Source organism: Callionymus lyra, chromosome 16 (genome assembly GCF_982586985.1).
Source record: "Callionymus lyra chromosome 16, fCalLyr1.hap1.1, whole genome shotgun sequence".
Taxonomy (NCBI): domain Eukaryota; kingdom Metazoa; phylum Chordata; class Actinopteri; order Syngnathiformes; family Callionymidae; genus Callionymus; species Callionymus lyra.
The window spans coordinates 21,867,950-21,888,282 of record NC_141833.1 but is presented as its reverse complement, the minus strand read 5'-3'; the positions used below and the strand labels follow the sequence as shown (position 1 = coordinate 21,888,282).

The following is a 20,333-nucleotide window of genomic DNA, read 5'->3' as shown; positions in this document are numbered from 1 at the left end:
CATCGTGTGACGTCAACAAATCACAGACCAGCATTCGACCAATCAAGGGCGAGATCAGCTACTACGTCATCATGCTCCAGCGTGTACAGCGCGTCTTTTATCCAAGTATTTAAAGATGTGCAAACATTAAGAATATCGTCTTGTCTTTATGTGCAGGTAAGAAAAATGCTTTGTTAAAAAAAAAAAAAAAATTAAATTATCGTCAACCATTTAATTGTATTTCTCATTTATACATCGTATAATTAATGGGTAAATACGACGATATGCCTGATAGACTCGCATTAATGGCGTCATCATTATAATCAATTAGATTTAGCAATTTATCGATCTTTACATTGTGCGGCGTCATAAGAGGCATCACGTGATAACTATCACATGACCATGAGTCAAACTTCTCAAAATTAGCGCATAATTTAACAAAAAACATTCAAAAGTCTTCCTGATTCAATTGTAGTGTTTAAATTAAAGTTAAAATTATTATTATTATTTTTTAAATATTTCTGACGGATGTAATTACCCATGGTGCTTTGCGTGTTGCTGTCTAGCTGAGCAGTGACGGTGGCGCCGCTAACAATCTGACATCTTTAACGTTACTATGCGGTTTTATCGCGTCAATTGAACCAGACGAGGGACGTAGACTGAACCTGTTTGTTGTCGTCGACTCCGCAGAGATGCCACTCTTCACCACCAACCCGTTCGACCAGGACGTCGGTGAGTAGACGTCGGTGCTGAGATGCTAACTTCAAGTAGCATCCGTCCGTATCTTTGTTGGTGTCCATTAGCATCACAGTGTCCGCCGCGAGAAAACACGACATCCCTCCAAATATACTTCCTTAAATCCACTGTTTCCACTGTTTTTCTCGTCTTTTTACACCAGACATCACATCGCTTAGCAACCGTGAAAATAACGGATGTGTTAAAACATGACTCGTTTGTATTTGTTTTAAAGGGAAACGTCGATCACGTCATATTGACGTCATGGTCACGTTGATCGTGAACCTCGTCCAGATAAACACACACGTAGGTCAGCAGGTGCAGGAAATACACCTTCTGTGGTCGAGTTTCTACTGTGAAGAAGGTCAATGACGAGGAAAGAAACGAGAATGAACGTGTGATGAAGACAAACACGTGATGTGTGAACATGTTTGTCTTTAACGTTATGACACTTTGAACTGTGAGTCATGGGTTTGAATCCACGACTGGACAAAGGTTTGAGATGAAGAAACACATTCAACTTTAAGACCTTTTGTTTGTCTTTTAACTACACTTGTTCTTATCATTATTATTACACTATTATTGTGGCACGGTCAATAAAACATTGAGTTAATAATAACAGTCAACAATAATCTGTCTTCAAGTACATTGTATAGTAAGTAAGTAAGTAAATGTTATTTGTAAAGATCTTTCTAGACCAGGGTCACAAAGCCCTAAAACAATCAAAACAATACACAGTTAAAATATATACTTAAAAGATCAAGATTACACAGAGACAAACACAGGAGTCTCAGAGAATCAAGGAAAAGCTCAAATAAAAGTGTCTTGAGATGTTTCTTGAAGGAGTCAGTAGATCATCAAACACAGATGTTTCTTGAAGGAGTCAGTAGATCATCAAACACAGATGTTTCTTGAAGGAGTCATTAGATCATCAAACACAGATGTTTCTTGAAGGAGTCATTAGATCATCAAACACAGATGTTTCTTGAAGGAGTCAGTAGATCATCAAACACAGATGTTTCTTGAAGGAGTCAGTAGATCATCAAACACAGATGTTTCTTGAAGGAGTCAGTAGATCATCAAACACAGAGATGTTTCTTGAAGGAGTCAGTAGATCATCAAACACAGAGATGTTTCTTGAAGGAGTCAGTAGATCATCAAACACAGATGTTTCTTGAAGGAGTCATTAGATCATCAAACACAGATGTTTCTTGAAGGAGTCATTAGATCATCAAACACAGATGTTTCTTGAAGGAGACAGTAGATCATCAAACACAGATGTTTCTTGAAGGAGTCAGTAGATCATCAAACACAGATGTTTCTTGAAGGAGTCAGTAGATCATCAAACACAGATGTTTCTTGAAGGAGTCAGTAGATCATCAAACACAGATGTTTCTTGAAGGAGTCATTAGATCATCAAACACAGATGTTTCTTGAAGGAGTCAGTAGATCATCAAACACAGATGTTTCTTGAAGGAGTCAGTAGATCATCAAACACAGAGATGGTTCCATAGAAAGAACAGATCTGAAAGTAAGAACCAGAATTTTAAAATGATCCTGAAAGAAACTGGCAGCCAGTGAAGAGTTTGAAGGAGAAATGTGAGTTCTTCTACTAGAGCGGCTCAGAATTCTGGCTGCAGAGTTTTGTATGAACTGCAGGCGAGACACATCCTTCTGGTTTAGACATGAAAACAAACTGTTACAATAGTGTGAACGACACAAACACATGGATTATAAGATCATGTTGCGACATCATTTTCCTAAGTTCCTAAGATTTTTTTCAGTTTTTCAGTTTCAGTGTTGTCGTGAGCAAGTGTTACTGAATCTACCTCCTGAATAATATCATTATATGATGATAAATTTGTTTTTATGAGTTTTCTCATCTTGCACTACACGGGAGGAGGCCCAGGGTCAGACCCAGCACACACCGGGGGTTGTTAGAATAGAAGTGGCTCATATATCTTGTCAGGATCTCTGGGTGTCTGTGAGCCTCTGAGGCAGAACCAGGACACACTGGAAAGCTCATGTTACTCCTGTGACGTGGGAACACTTCAGTGTTTCCCCAGAAGACCTGGATGAGGTTTCTTTAAAAAAAAAACACAGCTTTATTCAAGTTTCAAAATGTTTTGTAAGAAAAAATGTATTTTCGTAAACTGGTAGTTCTTGTCACCGAACCTTACAGAAGATCCTTCATCTTAGATTATATTATATATACTTTATGAATCCTCTAATCTTCTCGATCAATAACTGAACATGATCAACTGTTTCCTCACCCACAGATTAATAAAATGGTTCTCCAGGTTTGTAAATGTGATCTAACGTGGCTGAAGATGATCTTGATGTGTTGTCAGGAGGTAGTTTGGCTGCTGGAGAGTAACTCGCACAAGATTCTCTTGCTGTCGACCTTTCAGACAATCATGTTGAAATTCAGTAGGAAGGCAGAACAAGAGATCAGCAGCAGGGTCGGTAAGAATTCATGATCAATATGACCAGGAGGAGGAGGAGGAGGATAGTGAGGATGATGATGAGGATGATGATGAGGAGGAGGAGGATAGTGAGGATGATGATTATGAGGAGGAGGATAGTGAGGATGATGATGATGATGAGGAGGAGGATAGTGAGGATGATGATGACGAGGAGGAGGATAGTGAGGAGGATGATGAGGAGGAGGAGGAGGAGGATAGTGAGGATGATGATGATGATGATGAGGAGGAGGATAGTGAGGATGATGAGGAGGAGGATAGTGAGGATGATGATGATGAGGAGGAGGATAGTGAGGATGATGATGATGAGGAGGAGGATAGTGAGGATGATGATGACGAGGAGGAGGATAGTGAGGAGGATGATGAGGAGGAGGAGGAGGAGGATAGTGAGGATGATGATGATGAGGAGGAGGATAGTGAGGATGATGATGAGGAGGAGGATAGTGAGGATGATGATGATGAGGAGGAGGAGGATAGTGAGGATGATGATGATGAGGAGGAGGATAGTGAGGATGATGATGATGAGGAGGAGGATAGTGAGGATGATGAGGAGGAGGATAGTGAGGATGATGAGGAGGAGGAGGAGGAGGAGGATAGTGAGGATGATGATGATGAGGAGGATAGTGAGGATGATGAGGAGGAGGATAGTGAGGAGGAGGATGATGATGATGATGAGGAGGAGGATAGTGAGGATGATGATGAGGAGGATAGTGAGGATGAGGAGGAGGAGGATAGTGAGGACGATGGTGAAGATGAGGAGGATGATGGTAGAGATGAGGATGATAGTGATGAGGAGGAAGATGATGATGATGATGATGAGGAGGAGGAGGACGATGGTGAAGATGAGGATAATGATGATGAAGAGGAGGACATTGGTGAAGATGAGGTTGATGAGGATGATGAGGATGATGAGGAGGAGGAGGAAGATGGTGATGAGATTCAGTTTCAGGAAGATGGCGAGGATGAGAATGACGACGAGGATGAGGAGGAGTAGGTGGAGGAGGAGGAGGATGATGATGACGACAATGAGGAGGATGAGGAGGGTGATGATGAAGATGAGGATGAAGTCCGAGTGAAGGCCTCGTGGAGCAGATGCTAGTATAGACCAGTAGACGTTTGTAACATCTCTACATTAAACTGAATTACTCTCATCATTATAATTAATTAATCATTATCGATCGTTTGCTTCTGTCTGACAGAGAAGGCCACCAGTGAGATGAACACGGCAGAAGATTGGGGTCTCATCCTGGACATATGTGACAAGATCGGACAGGCACGCACAGGGTTGGTGCACACACACACATATGCACACGCACACACACACACACACATATGCACACACACTGATATACAGACAGACAGACACACACTGAGAGACACACACTGTGAGACAGACACACCCACTGAGAGACACACACACACACTGAGAGACTGACAGACAGACACACACTGAGAGACACACACACACACACACACACACACTGAGAGACTGACTGACAGACAGACACACACTGAGAGACACACACACACACACACTGAGAGACTGACAGACAGACACACACTGAGAGACACACACACACTGAGAGACACACACACACACACACACACACACACACACACTGAGAGACACACACACACACACACACACTGAGAGACACACACACACACACTGAGAGACACACACACACACACTGAGAGACACACACACACACACACACTGAGAGACACACACACACACACTGAGAGACTGACAGACAGACACACACTGAGAGACACACACACACTGAGAGACACACACACACACTGAGAGACACACACACACACACACACTGAGAGACACACACACACACTGAGAGACACACACACACACACACACACTGAGAGACTGACAGACAGACACACACTGAGAGACACACACACACACACACTGAGAGACTGACAGACAGACACACACTGAGAGACACACACACACACACACTGAGAGACTGACAGACAGACACACACTGAGAGACACACACACACACACACACACTGAGAGACACACACACACACACACACTGAGAGACTGACAGACAGACACACACTGAGAGACACACACACACACACACACACACACACACACACTGAGAGACACACAGACACTGAAAGACGGTGAGGTTGTTGTATTAATTAAGACCATCATGTGTAATAATGAAGTTTTGTGTCTCAGGCCCAAAGATGGTCTTCGCTCCATCATGAGACGAGTGAACCACAAAGATCCTCACGTGGCCATGCAGGCTCTGACGGTGAGTTGTGATTCTGGATCCGACAAAATAAAATACATTTTAACTTGAAAAGTCGAGTCTCTAAGAGGAAGTTGTGTGTTTCAGCTTCTGGGCGCTTGTGTGTCCAACTGTGGGAAGATCTTCCACCTGGAGGTCTGCTCCCGAGAGTTCGCCAGCGAGGTCAGCAACGTCTTGAACAAGGTCAGTCCTTGAACGCCTCGACGGTCTCTTGTTTGGACCCAGGTGTGACCCCCCCCCCCCCCTCCTTTCCAGGGACACCCCAAAGTGTGCGAGAAGCTGAAGGCTCTGATGGTGGAGTGGGCCGAGGACTTCCGCAACGACCCCCAGCTCAGCCTCATCTCCGCCATGATCAAGAACCTGCGCGAGCAACACGTGTCGTTCCCCGCCGTGGGATCCCAGGTCAGTCTGGAGGGAGGTCGTCTCTTCGTGTCGGGGTCAAGGTTCTGATCCAGAGCAGACATGAGCAGACGTTAGCAAACGATCGCTGGGATCTTCTATTTTACTGGATATTAAATGTACATTTGGAAGTTTTTAACATTTTAGATGTTGAAACTTTAACTTGACTTTTTTAGTGAAATGTTAATTCAAGCATTTAATTATTTATTGAATTCCATAATTTCTGTATTAAAACGTAATTTGTTGGGTTTAAAAAATATATATTTATAATTACATTTCTAAATTAGAATATTTTCGAATAAAACACCGTAAAATGAATGAATAAAATAGATTTTCTTAAAACTTAAAAAATGTTTTAATTGGTACTTTTATTAAATACTTTTTAAATTAAATTGAGAAGGCTACACATTAAAAATATTTAATTAAGAAGATTTGCTTTTAAAATGATAAATATAATCTAAAATAATAATTTGTTATGAAAATATTGGAAATCTTTAATCAATTACTTATATATATTCAACCTTTAAATATATCAATAATAAAGTGGAAATATTTAATTAAACCATTATAATCAATCCAACATTCAATCCTCTGATGACACTTCCATACACTCGTCACTCACATCTTCAGTCGTGTTGAGCCGTGACATCATTTGGTTCCAGGCTGCAGAACAAGCTAAAGCTAGTCCAGCTCTGGTGGCCAAGGATCCTGCCACGTCCAGCAACAAGAAGGAGGAGGAAGACCTCGCCAAAGGTAAACAAACGTCAACTAAAGTTTCTACGAAGCCTCCGCTGTTCCAGAGAACAAGAAGAAAGTTTCATCACGATAAATAACGTGAACGTTTCTCCAGCTATCGAGCTGTCGTTGAAGGAGCAACGTCAGCCTCAGTCGTCCTTGTCCGGCCTTTATCCAAACACCTCCAGTCTTCTGTCCTCGCACAAGACGGACGGCAGGAAGGTCCGCGCCATCTACGACTTCGAGGCCGCCGAGGACAACGAGCTCACCTTCAAGTCGGGGGAAATCATCACCATCATCGACGACAGGTCGGTCAACGTCCTCAGTGCTTTCATTTGTTTTTCAAACCAAAATATGTCCAAACATCAGCTTTAAAAGCTGCTGGACTCACTGTATCCTCTCGTCCTCAGTCGTAACTGCTTTCATTTGTTTTTCAAACCAAAATATGTCCAAACATCAGCTTTAAAAGCTGCTGGACTCAGTGTATCCTCTCGTACTCAGTCGTTACTGCTTTCATTTTTTTTCAAACAAAAATATGTCCAAACATCAGCTTTAAAAGCTGCTGGACTCACTGTATCCTCTCGTCCTCAGTCGTAACTGCTTTCATTTGTTTTTCAAACCAAAATATGTCCAAACATCAGCTTTAAAAGCTGCTGGACTCACTGTATCCTCTCGTCCTCAGTCGTAACTGCTTTCATTTGTTTTTCAAACCAAAATATGTCCAAACATCAGCTTTAAAAGCTGCTGGACTCAGTGTATCCTCTCGTACTCAGTCGTTACTGCTTTCATTTTTTTTCAAACAAAAATATGTCCAAACATCAGCTTTAAAAGCTGCTGGACTCACTGTATCCTCTCGTCCTCAGTCGTAACTGCTTTCATTTGTTTTTCAAACCAAAATATGTCCAAACATCAGCTTTAAAAGCTGCTGGACTCACTGTATCCTCTCGTCCTCAGTCGTAACTGCTTTCATTTGTTTTCAAACCAAAATATGTCCAAACATCAGCTTCAAAAGCTGCTGGACTCACTGTATCCCCTCGTCCTCAGTCGTAACTGCTTTCATTTGTTTTTCAAACCAAAATATGTCCAAACATCAGCTTTAAAAGCTGCTGGACTCACTGTATCCTCTCGTCCTCAGTCGTAACTGCTTTCATTTGTTTTTCAAACCAAAATATGTCCAAACATCAGCTTTAAAAGCTGCTGGACTCACTGTATCCTCTCGTACTCAGTCGTTACTGCTTTCATTTTTTTTCAAACAAAAATATGTCCAAACATCAGCTTTAAAAGCTGCTGGACTCACCGTATCCTCTCGTCCTCAGTCGTAACTGCTTTCATTTGTTTTCAAACCAAAATATGTCCAAACATCAGCTTTAAAAGCTGCTGGACTCACTGTATCCTCTCGTCCTCAGTCGTAACTGCTTTCATTTGTTTTCAAACCAAAATATGTCCAAACATCAGCTTTCAAAGCTGCTGGACTCACTGTATCCTCTCGTCCTCAGTCGTAACTACTTTCATTTGTTTTCAAACCAAAATATGTCCAAACATCAGCTTTAAAAGCTGCTGGACTCACTGTATCCTCTCGTCCTCAGTCGTAACTGCTTTCATTTGTTTTCAAACCAAAATATGTCCAAACATCAGCTTTCAAAGCTGCTGGACTCACTGTATCCTCTCGTCCTCAGTCGTAACTGCTTTCATTTGATTTCAAACCAAAATATGTCCAAACATCAGCTTTAAAAGTTGCTGGACTCACTGTATCCTCTCGTCCTCAGTTGTAACTGCTTTAGCTGCAGAAGGACGTAATGACTGCTGCCATCTTGCAGCCGGGGGTTTAATTGCAACAAAAACATGAAAAAACACTGAACTATAATGATGTTTGAATGTTAATTGTTAATCTTAACACACACCTTATTGACATAAAAACCATAAAAGCAGAAATGATTTTGTTTTCCAGAATAACTCTTGACATTCACTCAGATTTGGTCCCCAAGCCTTGAGTCTGAAAGAGAGTGAACACAAGACTAACATGTTTGTTCGTTTCTCTGGACAGTGACCCCAACTGGTGGAAAGGAGAAACGTACCAAGGCACGGGTCTGTTTCCTTCTAACTTCGTCACAGCTGATCTGACTGCGGAGCCTGAGATGAGTGAGTTCTTCAATTATTTGTAATAATTAATTAAAAGCTGACCTTTACTCCTACCAAGCCCCGCCTCTCGGGCTTCTGGGTAAATTGGACAAAAATAATGTCAGTGGACGAAAAGTTGAGCAAATACGATTGTAAGGCATGAGAATTCAAAGGATTTTGACGCTGTTACTTCTGCTTTAGTAATCACTGTGAGGTTCATTGAAAACCGATATACGATGATAGTGTAGTAAAGTATATATGTGTAGTTTTTTCTAGTACTTGACTCTGGTGTTGTGATAGGGTAGTAAAGTATATATGTGTAGTTTTTTCCTGTACTTGACTCTGGTGTTGTGATAGTGTAGTAACAAGTATATATGTGTAGTATTGTCCAGTACTTGACTCTGGTGTTGTGATAGTGTAGTAACAAGGATATATGTGTAGTATTGTCCAGTACTTGACTCTGGTGTTGTGATAGTGTAGTAACAAGGATATATGTGTAGTATTGTCCAGTACTTGACTCTGGTGTTGTGATAGTGTAGTAACAAGGATATATGTGTAGTATTGTCAAGTACTTTTACTCTGGTGTTGTGATAGTGTAGTAACAAGGATATATGTGTAGTATTGTCCAGTACTTGACTCTGGTGTTGTGATAGTTTAGTAACAAGGATATATGTGTAGTATTGTCCAGTACTTGACTCTGGTGTTGTGATAGTTTAGTAACAAATATATATATGTGTAGTATTGTCCAGTACTTGACTCTGGTGTTGTAGTATTTACAGACCACATGACTCTCGTCCTCAGTCGTAACTGCTTTCATTTGTTTTCAAACCAAAATATGTCCAAACATCAGCTTTAAAAGCTGCTGGACTAACTGTATCCTCTCGTCCTCAGTCGTCACTGGGAGATCAGTGTTCCTTTGAATGCCTGAATTATTTAGATTTCAGTTCATTTTGTTTCATCCTCTAGCCTCATACGCAGTAAAACATCTCTCAGATCCACGTTAACTTCTCTTTATTGCACTTTGATTTATTATGGAATGAGATGCTTTCAACTTCACCTGTTGACGTCACACATGACCTCGTCCTTTTATCTGTCAGACCAGCAGGGGGCGCTGGAAAAGTATTTGAGAATTCACCAAATTGAAATATATTTCCATGAAAGTACGGATCAAACTTCTAAAAATATTGAATACCTGTGAATGACCCAAGATTATCTATAAGCCACTTTAAGTCCAGACTGAAGGACCAGCATCAACCTTGTGTCTCCTGCAGTGAAGACGGAGAAGAAGACGGTTCAGTTCAGTGAAGAAGTTCAGGTGGAGACCATTGAACCGGAGCAAGAGCCCGTTTACATCGACGAGGTAAGTGTTGGACCTGAAGACGTTTCCTCCTGATGATCCTCCAGAATCAAGGTTCTGTGTGTCGTCCTGCAGGAGAAGATGGATCAACTGCTGCAGATGATCCAGAGCGCAGATCCTACAGACAACCAGTCCGACAGTGTGGAGCTGCTGCAGTTGGAAGGTAACCTGAACGCTGTCCTCACCTGTCTTTACCGGACCTTACCTGTCTTTACCTGACCTTACCTGACTTTACCTGACCTCACCTGACCTCACCTGACCTTACCCTTCTTCACCTGACCTTACCTTACCTGACCTCCCCTGACCTCACCTGACCTCACCTGACCTTACCCTTCTTCACCTGACCTTACCTTACCTGACCTCCCCTGACCTCACTCGACCTCACCTGACCTTACCTGTCTCACCTGACCTCACCTGTCTTCACCTCACCTTACCTACCTCACCCGTCTTCACCTCACCTTACCTGTCTCACCTGACCTCACCTGTCTTCACCTCACCTTACCTACCTCACCCGTCTTCACCTCACCTTACCTGTCTCACCTGATCTCACCTGTCTTCACCTCACCTTACCTACCTCACCCGTCTTCACCTCACCTTACCTGTCTCACCTGACCTCGTCGGTCTTCACCTCACCTTACCTACCTCACCTGTCTCACCTGACCTTACCTGTCTCAACTGACCTCACCCGTCTTCACCTCACCTTACCTATCTCACCTGACCTTACCTGTCTCACCTGACCTCACCTGTCTCACCTGACTCATCTGACCTCAACTGACCTCACCTGTCTCACCTGACTCATCTGACCTCACCTGACTCATCTGACCTCACCTGACCTCACCTGTCTCACCTGTCTTCTCAGGTGCGTGTAACCAGATGGGTCCACTGATTGACCAAAAGCTGGAAGACATTGACAGGTACGTCCATCATGAATGAAACTCCTTTTTTTCAACTGTTGCAATGCATCATGGGAGGTTATCTGTGAGTTCATAAGAATTTAAATAAAATAAAAGTTCTGATCAATAACAAACTTTCATTATCGGCTCTTCCTGTATTTATTTGAGCCGCTGTGGTTGAAACGAAGTGACAAACCTTCGCTACGACTTGAATAAATTCACCTTATTATTCAATTAATACTCTTCAACTCACACCCTCTCAGTGAACTCAGCAGTGACACTGCTGCGTTGAGATGAGTGAGATGTTACACTGAGGTTGTCAGGGAAGAGTTAAATATTCAGGGATGTTCAGGAGGTTAAAGAGTTACGAACGCGGTGAAGCAGGAAGTTGTTGGTTTTCAAACGTGACCATTAGCTCGCTGTTGCAACAGGAAGCACTCGGAGCTGTCGGAGCTGAACGTGAAGGTGATGGACGCGCTCTCGCTCTACGCCAAGCTGATGAACGAAGACCCCGTCTACGCCATGTACGCCAAACTGCAGAGTCAGCAGTACTACATGCAGCAGCAACCCGCGGTCCAGCAGGTGGCGCCGACGACACTACAGTCATTCACGTGAACATGTTGGTGGAGCTTTGAAGGTTTGTGTTCGCAGCAGCAGCAGGTGTATCCGGGTCAGCAGCCCCCCGGACCCTACGTCATGAGTGCAGGCGTCCAGGGATACAACGTCCCCATGGAGCAGCTTCAGGGAGGAACTCCTATCCAAGGTCATCCTGCACAGAGGTCAGAGAAACTATTCAATCCAAATACTAGCTTGATGAAACAAATACTAAAATACTAGCTTGATGAAACAAATACTAAAATACTATCTTGATGAAACAAATACTAAAATATAATATTGATAAAACAAATACTAAAATACAATCTTAATTAAAAACAAATACTAAAATATAATATTGATAAAACAAATACTAAAATACAATCTTGATGAAACAAATACTGAAATACAATCTTGATAAAACAAATACTAAAATATAATATTGATAAAACAAATACTAAAATACAATCTTGATGAAACAAATACTAAAATACAATCTTGATAAAACAAATACTAAAATACAATCTTGATTAAACAAATACTAAAATACAATCTTGATAAAACAAATACTAAAATACAATCTTGATAAAACAAATACTAAAATACAATCTTGATTAAACAAATACTAAAATACAATCTTGATTAAACAAATACTAAAATACAATCTTGATAAAAATTAATATTAAAATACAATCTTGATAAAACAAATACTAAAATACAATCTTGATTAAACAAATACTAAAATACAATCTTGATAAAACAAATACTAAAATACAATCTTGATAAAACAAATACTAAAATACAATCTTAATAAAAACAAATACTAAAATACAATCTTGATAAAACAAATACTAAAATACAATCTTGATAAAAACAAATACTAAAATACAATCTTGATAAAACCAATACTAAAATACAATCTTGATAAAACAAATACTAAAATACAATCTTAATAAAAACAAATACTAAAATACAATCTTGATAAAAACAAATACTCAAATACAATCTTGATAAAAACAAATACTAAAATACAATCTTGATAAAAACAAATACTAAAATACAATCTTGATAAAACAAATACTAAAATACAATCTTGATAAAAACAAATACTAAAATACAATCTTGATAAAACAAATACTAAAATACAATCTTGATAAAAACAAATACTAAAATACAATCTTGATAAGAACAAATACTAAAATACAATCTTGATAAAAACAAATACTAAAACACAGTCTTGATAAGAACAAATACTAAAATACAATCTTGATAAAAACAAATACTAAAATACAATCTTGATAAAAACAAATACTAAAATACAATCTTGATAAGAACAAATACTAAAATACAATCTTGATAAAAACAAATACTAAAATACAATCTTGATAAAAACAAATACTAAAATACAATCTTGATAAGAACAAATACTAAAATACAATCTTGATAAAAACAAATACTAAAATACAATCTTGATAAAACAAATACTAAAATAAAATAAAATATGAATAAAAACAAATAATAAAATAAAATATTGTTTAAATAAATACTAAAATAAAATGTAAATAAAAAAGAAATAATAAAATAAAATCTTGATTAAAATAAATACGAAAAGAAATATCAATAAAAACAAATACTAAAATAAACTCTTGATTAAAAGAAAAGCTCAAATAAAATATTAATAAAAACAAATACTAAAATACAATATTGATAAAACAAATACTAAAATATAATTTTGATAAAAACAAATACTAAACCAAAACATTGATAAAATACAAGATACTGAAACTCAATATTGACAAAATAACAAAACACAATCTTTTGCAAATGTAACAATAAGATAAACATTAATTGAAGTAAATCTTTTATTTTTCCTCCACAAACTGCGACTGAACTTATATCCGTGTCTCCTCAGTGACGCGCGCATGTACATGGCTCAGCCTCCCGTCTACACCACGGCTCCGGGCAACATGGCGCCGCCTGACGTCCATTCCTACCAGGCCTCGCTTCCTGGTCCTGCAGGCATGACACAGACTCCTCACTACAGCGCCCCCTCTGGTCAGAGCATAGCACCCTCTTCAGACGGCCCTCAGGGCCCGTACTCGGAGAAAGCCTTACTATAGAACACACACACGTGCACACACACACACACACACACACACACACACACACACACACACACACACGATCATGGTGATTATTGATCTTAATACCTCCTAGTTTCTTCTAACAAGTTGAAGATCATTCCCATCACGGCCTGATGGTTCGTCATACTTTCAAAAGTGCTGCGTCATTTTCTGCACTTTTTTTTTACAATTTAGTGTTTTTTTCCATCGTCTTAAAAACACCAAATCTAGAGATAAGCGAATAAAGCGATGAAGCGGCGAACACTACGAGGCGGCGACACTAACAGACGCCGCAGACGACCGTGTTTCCTCTTAAGTACTGAAGACTGAAGGCACTTTTGGAGGCGTGAGAGCCTCGCACCACGACTTTGACCCCACCACGACCTCTCGGGGCGTCTCGACGAACGAGGAGCGCCGGCGGCGGTTTTTAATTTATGATGGTTTGTATTGAAGCAGGCGATCGTTCTCTGCTCTCGTGTATATTTGTGTGAAGTTGACGCCGACGCGATCAAAGCTCCGGGACGCCACTGACCTTCGACCTCCGGACTGATGTGACCTGCTGCCTGTTCTCATGTTCGAAACATAACTATTGTCAAGTTTCCGCGTGGACTCGATGTTTGTACGTCTTCTTTTAACCATAATTATTGATTAGTATTCACAATAAAACCAGGCCAAATGTACAGAATCACGTGGTTCCTCGTTAAAAATATGAAATGTATTGTTTTAGGGAAGAATCGAAGGATGTTTTCAAAGTGTTTTCTTAGAAAATTGAACCTTTTCCGCTGAATTTGAATTTAAATATTAGAAATTGAAATGAATAGTATGTTATTTTAAAGTCTAAAAATACCTTAAGCTTAATGATTTGAGACACACGCAAGTTAACAATTAATCCTTAAGTCTAGTAAAATAACTTTCCAGGTATCAAAGAAATAACTTCCTGCTCGTCCTTCTGTCTGGAGCTTTGTTGTTGATGTTCAACGTTTCACCGCTAGAGGGAGCGCTTTTTTCTGTGATCCGGGTTTGAATCGTTTAAAAGCTGCACGTATACAGTTAAAATGTCATATAATATAACTTTTAACTATATAAGAAAAACATCTATATTCATTTTTTTTAAGGCCATAACTTTGTTCGTTTTTTATCAATTTTAATTTGTGCAGTTTTATTATTTTATATCCATGTTTTAAAAAAAAACGTTTTTTCAGTTAAATGTATTCATTTTTATTTTTCTGTATTTTTTATTTTATATTAATGATGGATGATTGAGATTTATGTGTTTAAAATGTAGTTATTTAGTAAAAGGTTATTTTACATTTTACATTTTTTCTTTAGTTTTATTGTTATTATTTTACAACTTCAATTTCTTACTTATGTTTATTATTTCTGTTTAATTATTTCAAAAACAACTAAACCTGTAAATATTTTTGTCAAATTTAGGTGCAATATATTTTCAAATTGAAGAACTTAAGTTAAATTTGATGTTTAAACATTTGTTATTTTTGATTTATTTGTTATTATAGTTTTGTATTTTTTTTATTAATGTATTTTATTTGTCTGTAATTTTCAAATATATCATTTATTTGACGAACTTTATTGTGAAAGAACGCACCAGAACTGTAGTATTTTGTCGACCTTGAGCGTCTCTTTAACGAGCTCGTAAAAACCAGAGCGTGACTGTCGACTCAGCAGAATAAACATGGTCAGAGGTTTCTTCCGCTGCTCCGAGTGTCCGGGTCGAGACCAGCGCCGGGTTCTACGGACCTGGGCTTCGGGCCGCAGGCTGAAGCTGCTGGTGCTGGAGCTGCTGCAGCTGCTGGCTCTGATGGTGACGGTGCTGGTGGTCCTGGAACGCTTCGCCAGGATCCTGGGACGTGGACACGGGTCAGCGACCTACTGGCTCGTCGTGTCCGTGTCCATCGCATACTTGACCTCCGTGACCCTGCTGGTGTGGGTCCCTCTCAAGTACATGACCCTCAAGGAGAGGAGCTTCCTGACCCGCCTGGAGCACTGGTGAGTTATTCAGGTACACCGTGATACTGTAGTAACAATATATATATAAAAATATGTCCAAACATCAGCTTTAAAAGCTGCTGGACTCACTGTATCCTCTCGTCCTCAGTCGTAACTGCTTTCATTTGTTTTCCAACCAAAATATGTCCAAACATCAGCTTTAAAAGCTGCTGGACTCACTGTATCCTCTCGTCCTCAGTCGTAACTGCTTTCATTTGTTTTCAAACCAAAATATGTTCAAACATCAGCTTTAAAAGCTGCTGGACTCACTGTATCCTCTCGTCCTCAGTCGTTACTGCTTTCATTTGTTTTCAAACCAAAAATATTTCCAAACATCAGCTTTAAAAGCTGCTGGACTCACTGTATCCTCTCGTCCTCAGTCGTAACTGCTTTCATTTGTTTTCAAACCAAAATATGTCCAAACATCAGCTTTAAAAGCTGCTGGACTCACTGTATCCTCTCGACCTCAGTCGTAACTGCGTTCATTTGTTTTCAAACCAAAATATGTCCAAACATCAGCTTTAAAAGCTGCTGGACTCACTGTATCCTCTCGTCCTCAGTCGTAACTGCTTTCATTTGTTTTCAAACCAAAATGTGTCCAAACATCAGCTTTAAAAGCTGCTGGACTCATTGTATCCTCTCGTCCTCAGTCGTAACTGCTTTCATTTGTTTTCAAACCAAAATATGTCCAAACATCAGCTTTAAAAGCTGCTGGACTCACTGTATCCTCTCGTCCTCAGTCGTAACTGCTTTCATTTGTTTTCAAACCAAAATATGTCCAAACATCAGCTTTAAAAGCTGCTGGACTCACTGTATCCTCTCGTCCTCAGTCGTAACTGCTTTCATTTGTTTTCAAATCAAATTATGTCCAAACATCAGCTTTAAAAGCTGCTGGACTCACTGTATCCTCTCGTCCTCAGTCGTAACTGCTTTCATTTGTTTTCAAACCAAAATATGTCCAAACATCAGCTTTAAAAGCTGCTGGACTCACTGTATCCTCTCGTCCTCAGTCGTAACTGCTTTCATTTGTTTTCAAACCAAAATATGTCCAAACATCAGCTTTAAAAGCTGCTGGACTCACTGTATCCTCTCGTCCTCAGTCGTTACTGCTTTCATTTGTTTTCAAACCAAAATACGTCCAAACATCAGCTTTAAAAGCTGCTGGACTCACTGTATCCTCTCGTCCTCAGTCGTAACTGCTTTCATTTGTTTTCAAACCAAAATATGTCCAAACATCAGCTTTAAAAGCTGCTGGACTCACTGTATCCTCTCGTCCTCAGTTGTAACTGCTTTCATTTGTTTTCAAACCAAAAATATTTCCAAACATCAGCTTTAAAAGCTGCTGGACTCACTGTATCCTCTCGTCCTCAGTCGTAACTGCTTTCATTTGTTTTCAAACCAAAAATATTTCCAAACATCAGCTTTAAAAGCTGCTGGACTCACTGTATCCTCTCGTCCTCAGTCGTAACTGCTTTCATTTGTTTTCAAACCAAAATATGTCCAAACATCAGCTTTAAAAGCTGCTGGACTCACTGTATCCTCTCGTCCTCAGTCGTTACTGCTTTCATTTGTTTTCAAACCAAAATACGTCCAAACATCAGCTTTAAAAGCTGCTGGACTCACTGTATCCTCTCGTCCTCAGTCGTAACTGCTTTCATTTGTTTTCAAACCAAAATATGTCCAAACATCAGCTTTAAAAGCTGCTGGACTCACTGTATCCTCTCGTCCTCAGTTGTAACTGCTTTCATTTGTTTTCAAACCAAAAATATTTCCAAACATCAGCTTTAAAAGCTGCTGGACTCACTGTATCCTCTCGTCCTCAGTCGTAACTGCTTTCATTTGTTTTCAAACCAAAAATATTTCCAAACATCAGCTTTAAAAGCTGCTGGACTCACTGTATCCTCTCGTCCTCAGTCGTAACTGCTTTCATTTGTTTTCAAACCAAAATATGTCCAAACATCAGCTTTAAAAGCTGCTGGACTCACTGTATCCTCTCGTCCTCAGTCGTAACTGCTTTCATTTGTTTTCAAACCAAAATATGTCCAAACATCAGCTTTAAAAGCTGCTGGACTCACTGTATCCTCTCGTCCTCAGTCGTTACTGCTTTCATTTGTTTTCAAACCAAAATACGTCCAAACATCAGCTTTAAAAGCTGCTGGACTCACTGTATCCTCTCGTCCTCAGTCATCATTCTTCCTTAAGCTGCGGAGGACGTAACGACCGCTGCCATCTAGTGGCCTGAAGTTTAAGAGCAACACAAAAAATTAACAAACGCTGTGAATATTTGAATGTACATTTTTAATATTGTACTTGAATCGTCTTTTCTTCTCTTTTTTTTATACACACTTTTAATGAAGTATGAACTATTAAAGTCTATCGATATATTTTCACACTGAACTGAAGTTAATGTGTTGAACTGAACAAGACGAACTATTATAAACAAAATCAATAACATTTTATAAATGTTGAAAATTCTTCTTTTTATCTGATTATTAAGAGGAAAATTCACATGTTTTGTTGAAAAAACTCATTTACAATTTAAGTTTTACTTCTTTGCTTTGGAGCAAATTAGACGGAGATTTAAAGTAAAAAAGTGTTTTTATATGTATATATAATTATGTACTGTATGTATTAATCATTTCAATATTAAAAAAAATATATATTTATATATTCTTCTTTTTAAATGTTATTTCTTGGTTTGTTTTAACCAAAAATAGATCAATATTTTATTGTCATTAAAGAAAACTGATTCAAGCTCAAAGTTTAGGTTAGAGCCGCTACATTATGACCAGCTGTGCTTCCTCTCGTGTCCACCAGGAGGTGCACTCCTCTGGTGTTCCTCTGCCTCTCCACGCTGCCCTGCTTCAGCATCATCGCTGCAGGAGCGAAGGTAAGATGCTCTTGAGCACCACGGACTCTGACTCGCAGCAGGAGTGTGTCACGTGACTTCCTGAGTGTTTTATTAAAGTTACACATTAGTTGCACATAAGTGACACATTAGTTACACACTAGTGACACATTAACGCACACCGTGTGTTGTTGCAGCTCCAGGCGAGAGACTCTGGTTCTGGTGAGACGTTCACGGACCTGCAGGTTTCTCTGGTGCTTTTCTGCCTCGTGGGCGTCGACGTCACCGAGAGACTGAGACACCTGAGGCTGACGGGAGCAGGTGAGTGTTAGTGACGCAACATTACTGTGGAAAAATATAAATGAATACATGAACTTCAAAGAGGAATTTATTAAACTGAAAATATAATAAAACTTATTTATTTAAATTGAAAAAAAAAAAAAAAAACAGATCCACGAAATTTTCAAAACCTTTTAAAACATTTGAAATACTAATAATTACTTATTATACTTAATACTTATACTAATATTGAATACTAAAACTAATAAATACTAATACTAAATACTAATAATAAATACTTAATTTTAAATACTAATAAATACGAATACCAATTACTTATAAATACTTAAAACTAATACTAAATACTACTTAATACTAAATACTAATACTAAATAATAATTAATACTAATAAATACTTAATACTAATTACTAATAAATACTAAAAACGAATAAATACTAATAATAAATACTTGATTTTAAATACTAATAAATATGAATACTAATTACTTATAAATACTTAAAACTAATACTAAATACTAATACATACTAAATACTAATACTAAATAATGATTAATACTAATAAATACTTAATACTAATTACTAATAAATACTAAAAACTAATAAATACTAATAATAAATACTTGATTTTAAATACTAATAAATACGAATACTAATTACTTATAAATACTTAAAACTAATACTAAATACTACTTAATACTAAATGCTAATACTAAATAATAATTAATACTAATAAATACTTAATACTAATTACTAATAAATACTAAAAACGAATAAATACTAATAATAAATACTTGATTTTAAATACTAATAAATACGAATACTAATTACTTATAAATACTTAAAACTAATACTAAATACTAATACATACTAAATACTAATACTAAATAATAATCAATACTAATAAATACTAAATACTAATTACTAATAAATACTAAAAACTAATAAATACTAATAATAAATACTTGATTTTAAATACTAATAAATACGAATACTAATTACTTATAAATACTTAAAACTAATACATACTAAATACTAATACTAAATAATAATCAATACTAATAAATACTAAATACTAATTACTAATAAATACTAAAAACTAATACTAAATACTAATAAATACTAATACTAAATGCTAATAATAAATACTTAATTTTAAATACTAATAAATACGAATACTAATTACTAATAAATATTAAAAACTACTAATAAATACTAACAACTAATACTAAATAATAATACATTCTAAATACTTATACTAAATACTAATAAAGACTAACAACTAATACTAAATAATAATAATTACTAATACTGAATACTAATAAATAATGTATTTATTGAATAATATTCACTCAGGTTTAATGCGTGGATCTCATATTTAATCATCATTTATCTTTAATTAAACTGAGGTGAAAAAGGTTAAAGGTTGAGACACGAGACATAAAGTTCTCTCTTTAAAAACATTCGACTCTCGTGTGAAGTT

At 37.9% G+C, this 20,333-nt stretch overlaps 2 protein-coding genes across 5 annotated transcripts in view; both read left to right on the top strand.

The window, feature by feature from the left end:
• Positions 1–539: 539 nt before the first annotated feature.
• stam (signal transducing adaptor molecule (SH3 domain and ITAM motif) 1) lies at positions 540–14,383 on the top strand. 4 transcript variants are annotated; one of them, XM_087810588.1, is made up of 15 exons: positions 565–711; positions 3,066–3,180; positions 4,397–4,481; positions 5,407–5,482; positions 5,567–5,662; positions 5,735–5,881; positions 6,541–6,631; positions 6,729–6,921; positions 8,658–8,752; positions 10,003–10,091; positions 10,164–10,251; positions 10,948–11,002; positions 11,413–11,563; positions 11,636–11,760; positions 13,488–14,383. In XM_087810588.1, exons 2-15 carry the CDS (start codon positions 3,132–3,134, stop codon positions 13,693–13,695), a joined length of 1,548 nt encoding a protein of 515 aa, XP_087666714.1. In that variant the 5' UTR covers positions 565–711; positions 3,066–3,131; the 3' UTR covers positions 13,696–14,383. The 4 variants fall into 4 exon arrangements, with proteins under 4 accessions (XP_087666716.1, XP_087666715.1, XP_087666714.1 ...); XM_087810586.1 differs by having other exon boundaries at positions 11,633–11,760; XM_087810590.1 differs by lacking the exon at positions 3,066–3,180 and having other exon boundaries at positions 540–711.
• Positions 14,384–15,391: 1,008 nt separating this feature from the next.
• LOC148064167 (transmembrane protein 236-like) overlaps positions 15,392–20,333 on the top strand; it is a 5,701-nt gene continuing 759 nt past the window's right edge. The window contains exons 1-3 of the mRNA XM_087810377.1: positions 15,392–15,705; positions 18,523–18,595; positions 18,751–18,874. Of these exons, the coding sequence (XP_087666503.1) occupies positions 15,392–15,705; positions 18,523–18,595; positions 18,751–18,874 (511 nt within the window). The remainder of the gene's footprint in view (positions 15,706–18,522; positions 18,596–18,750; positions 18,875–20,333) is intronic.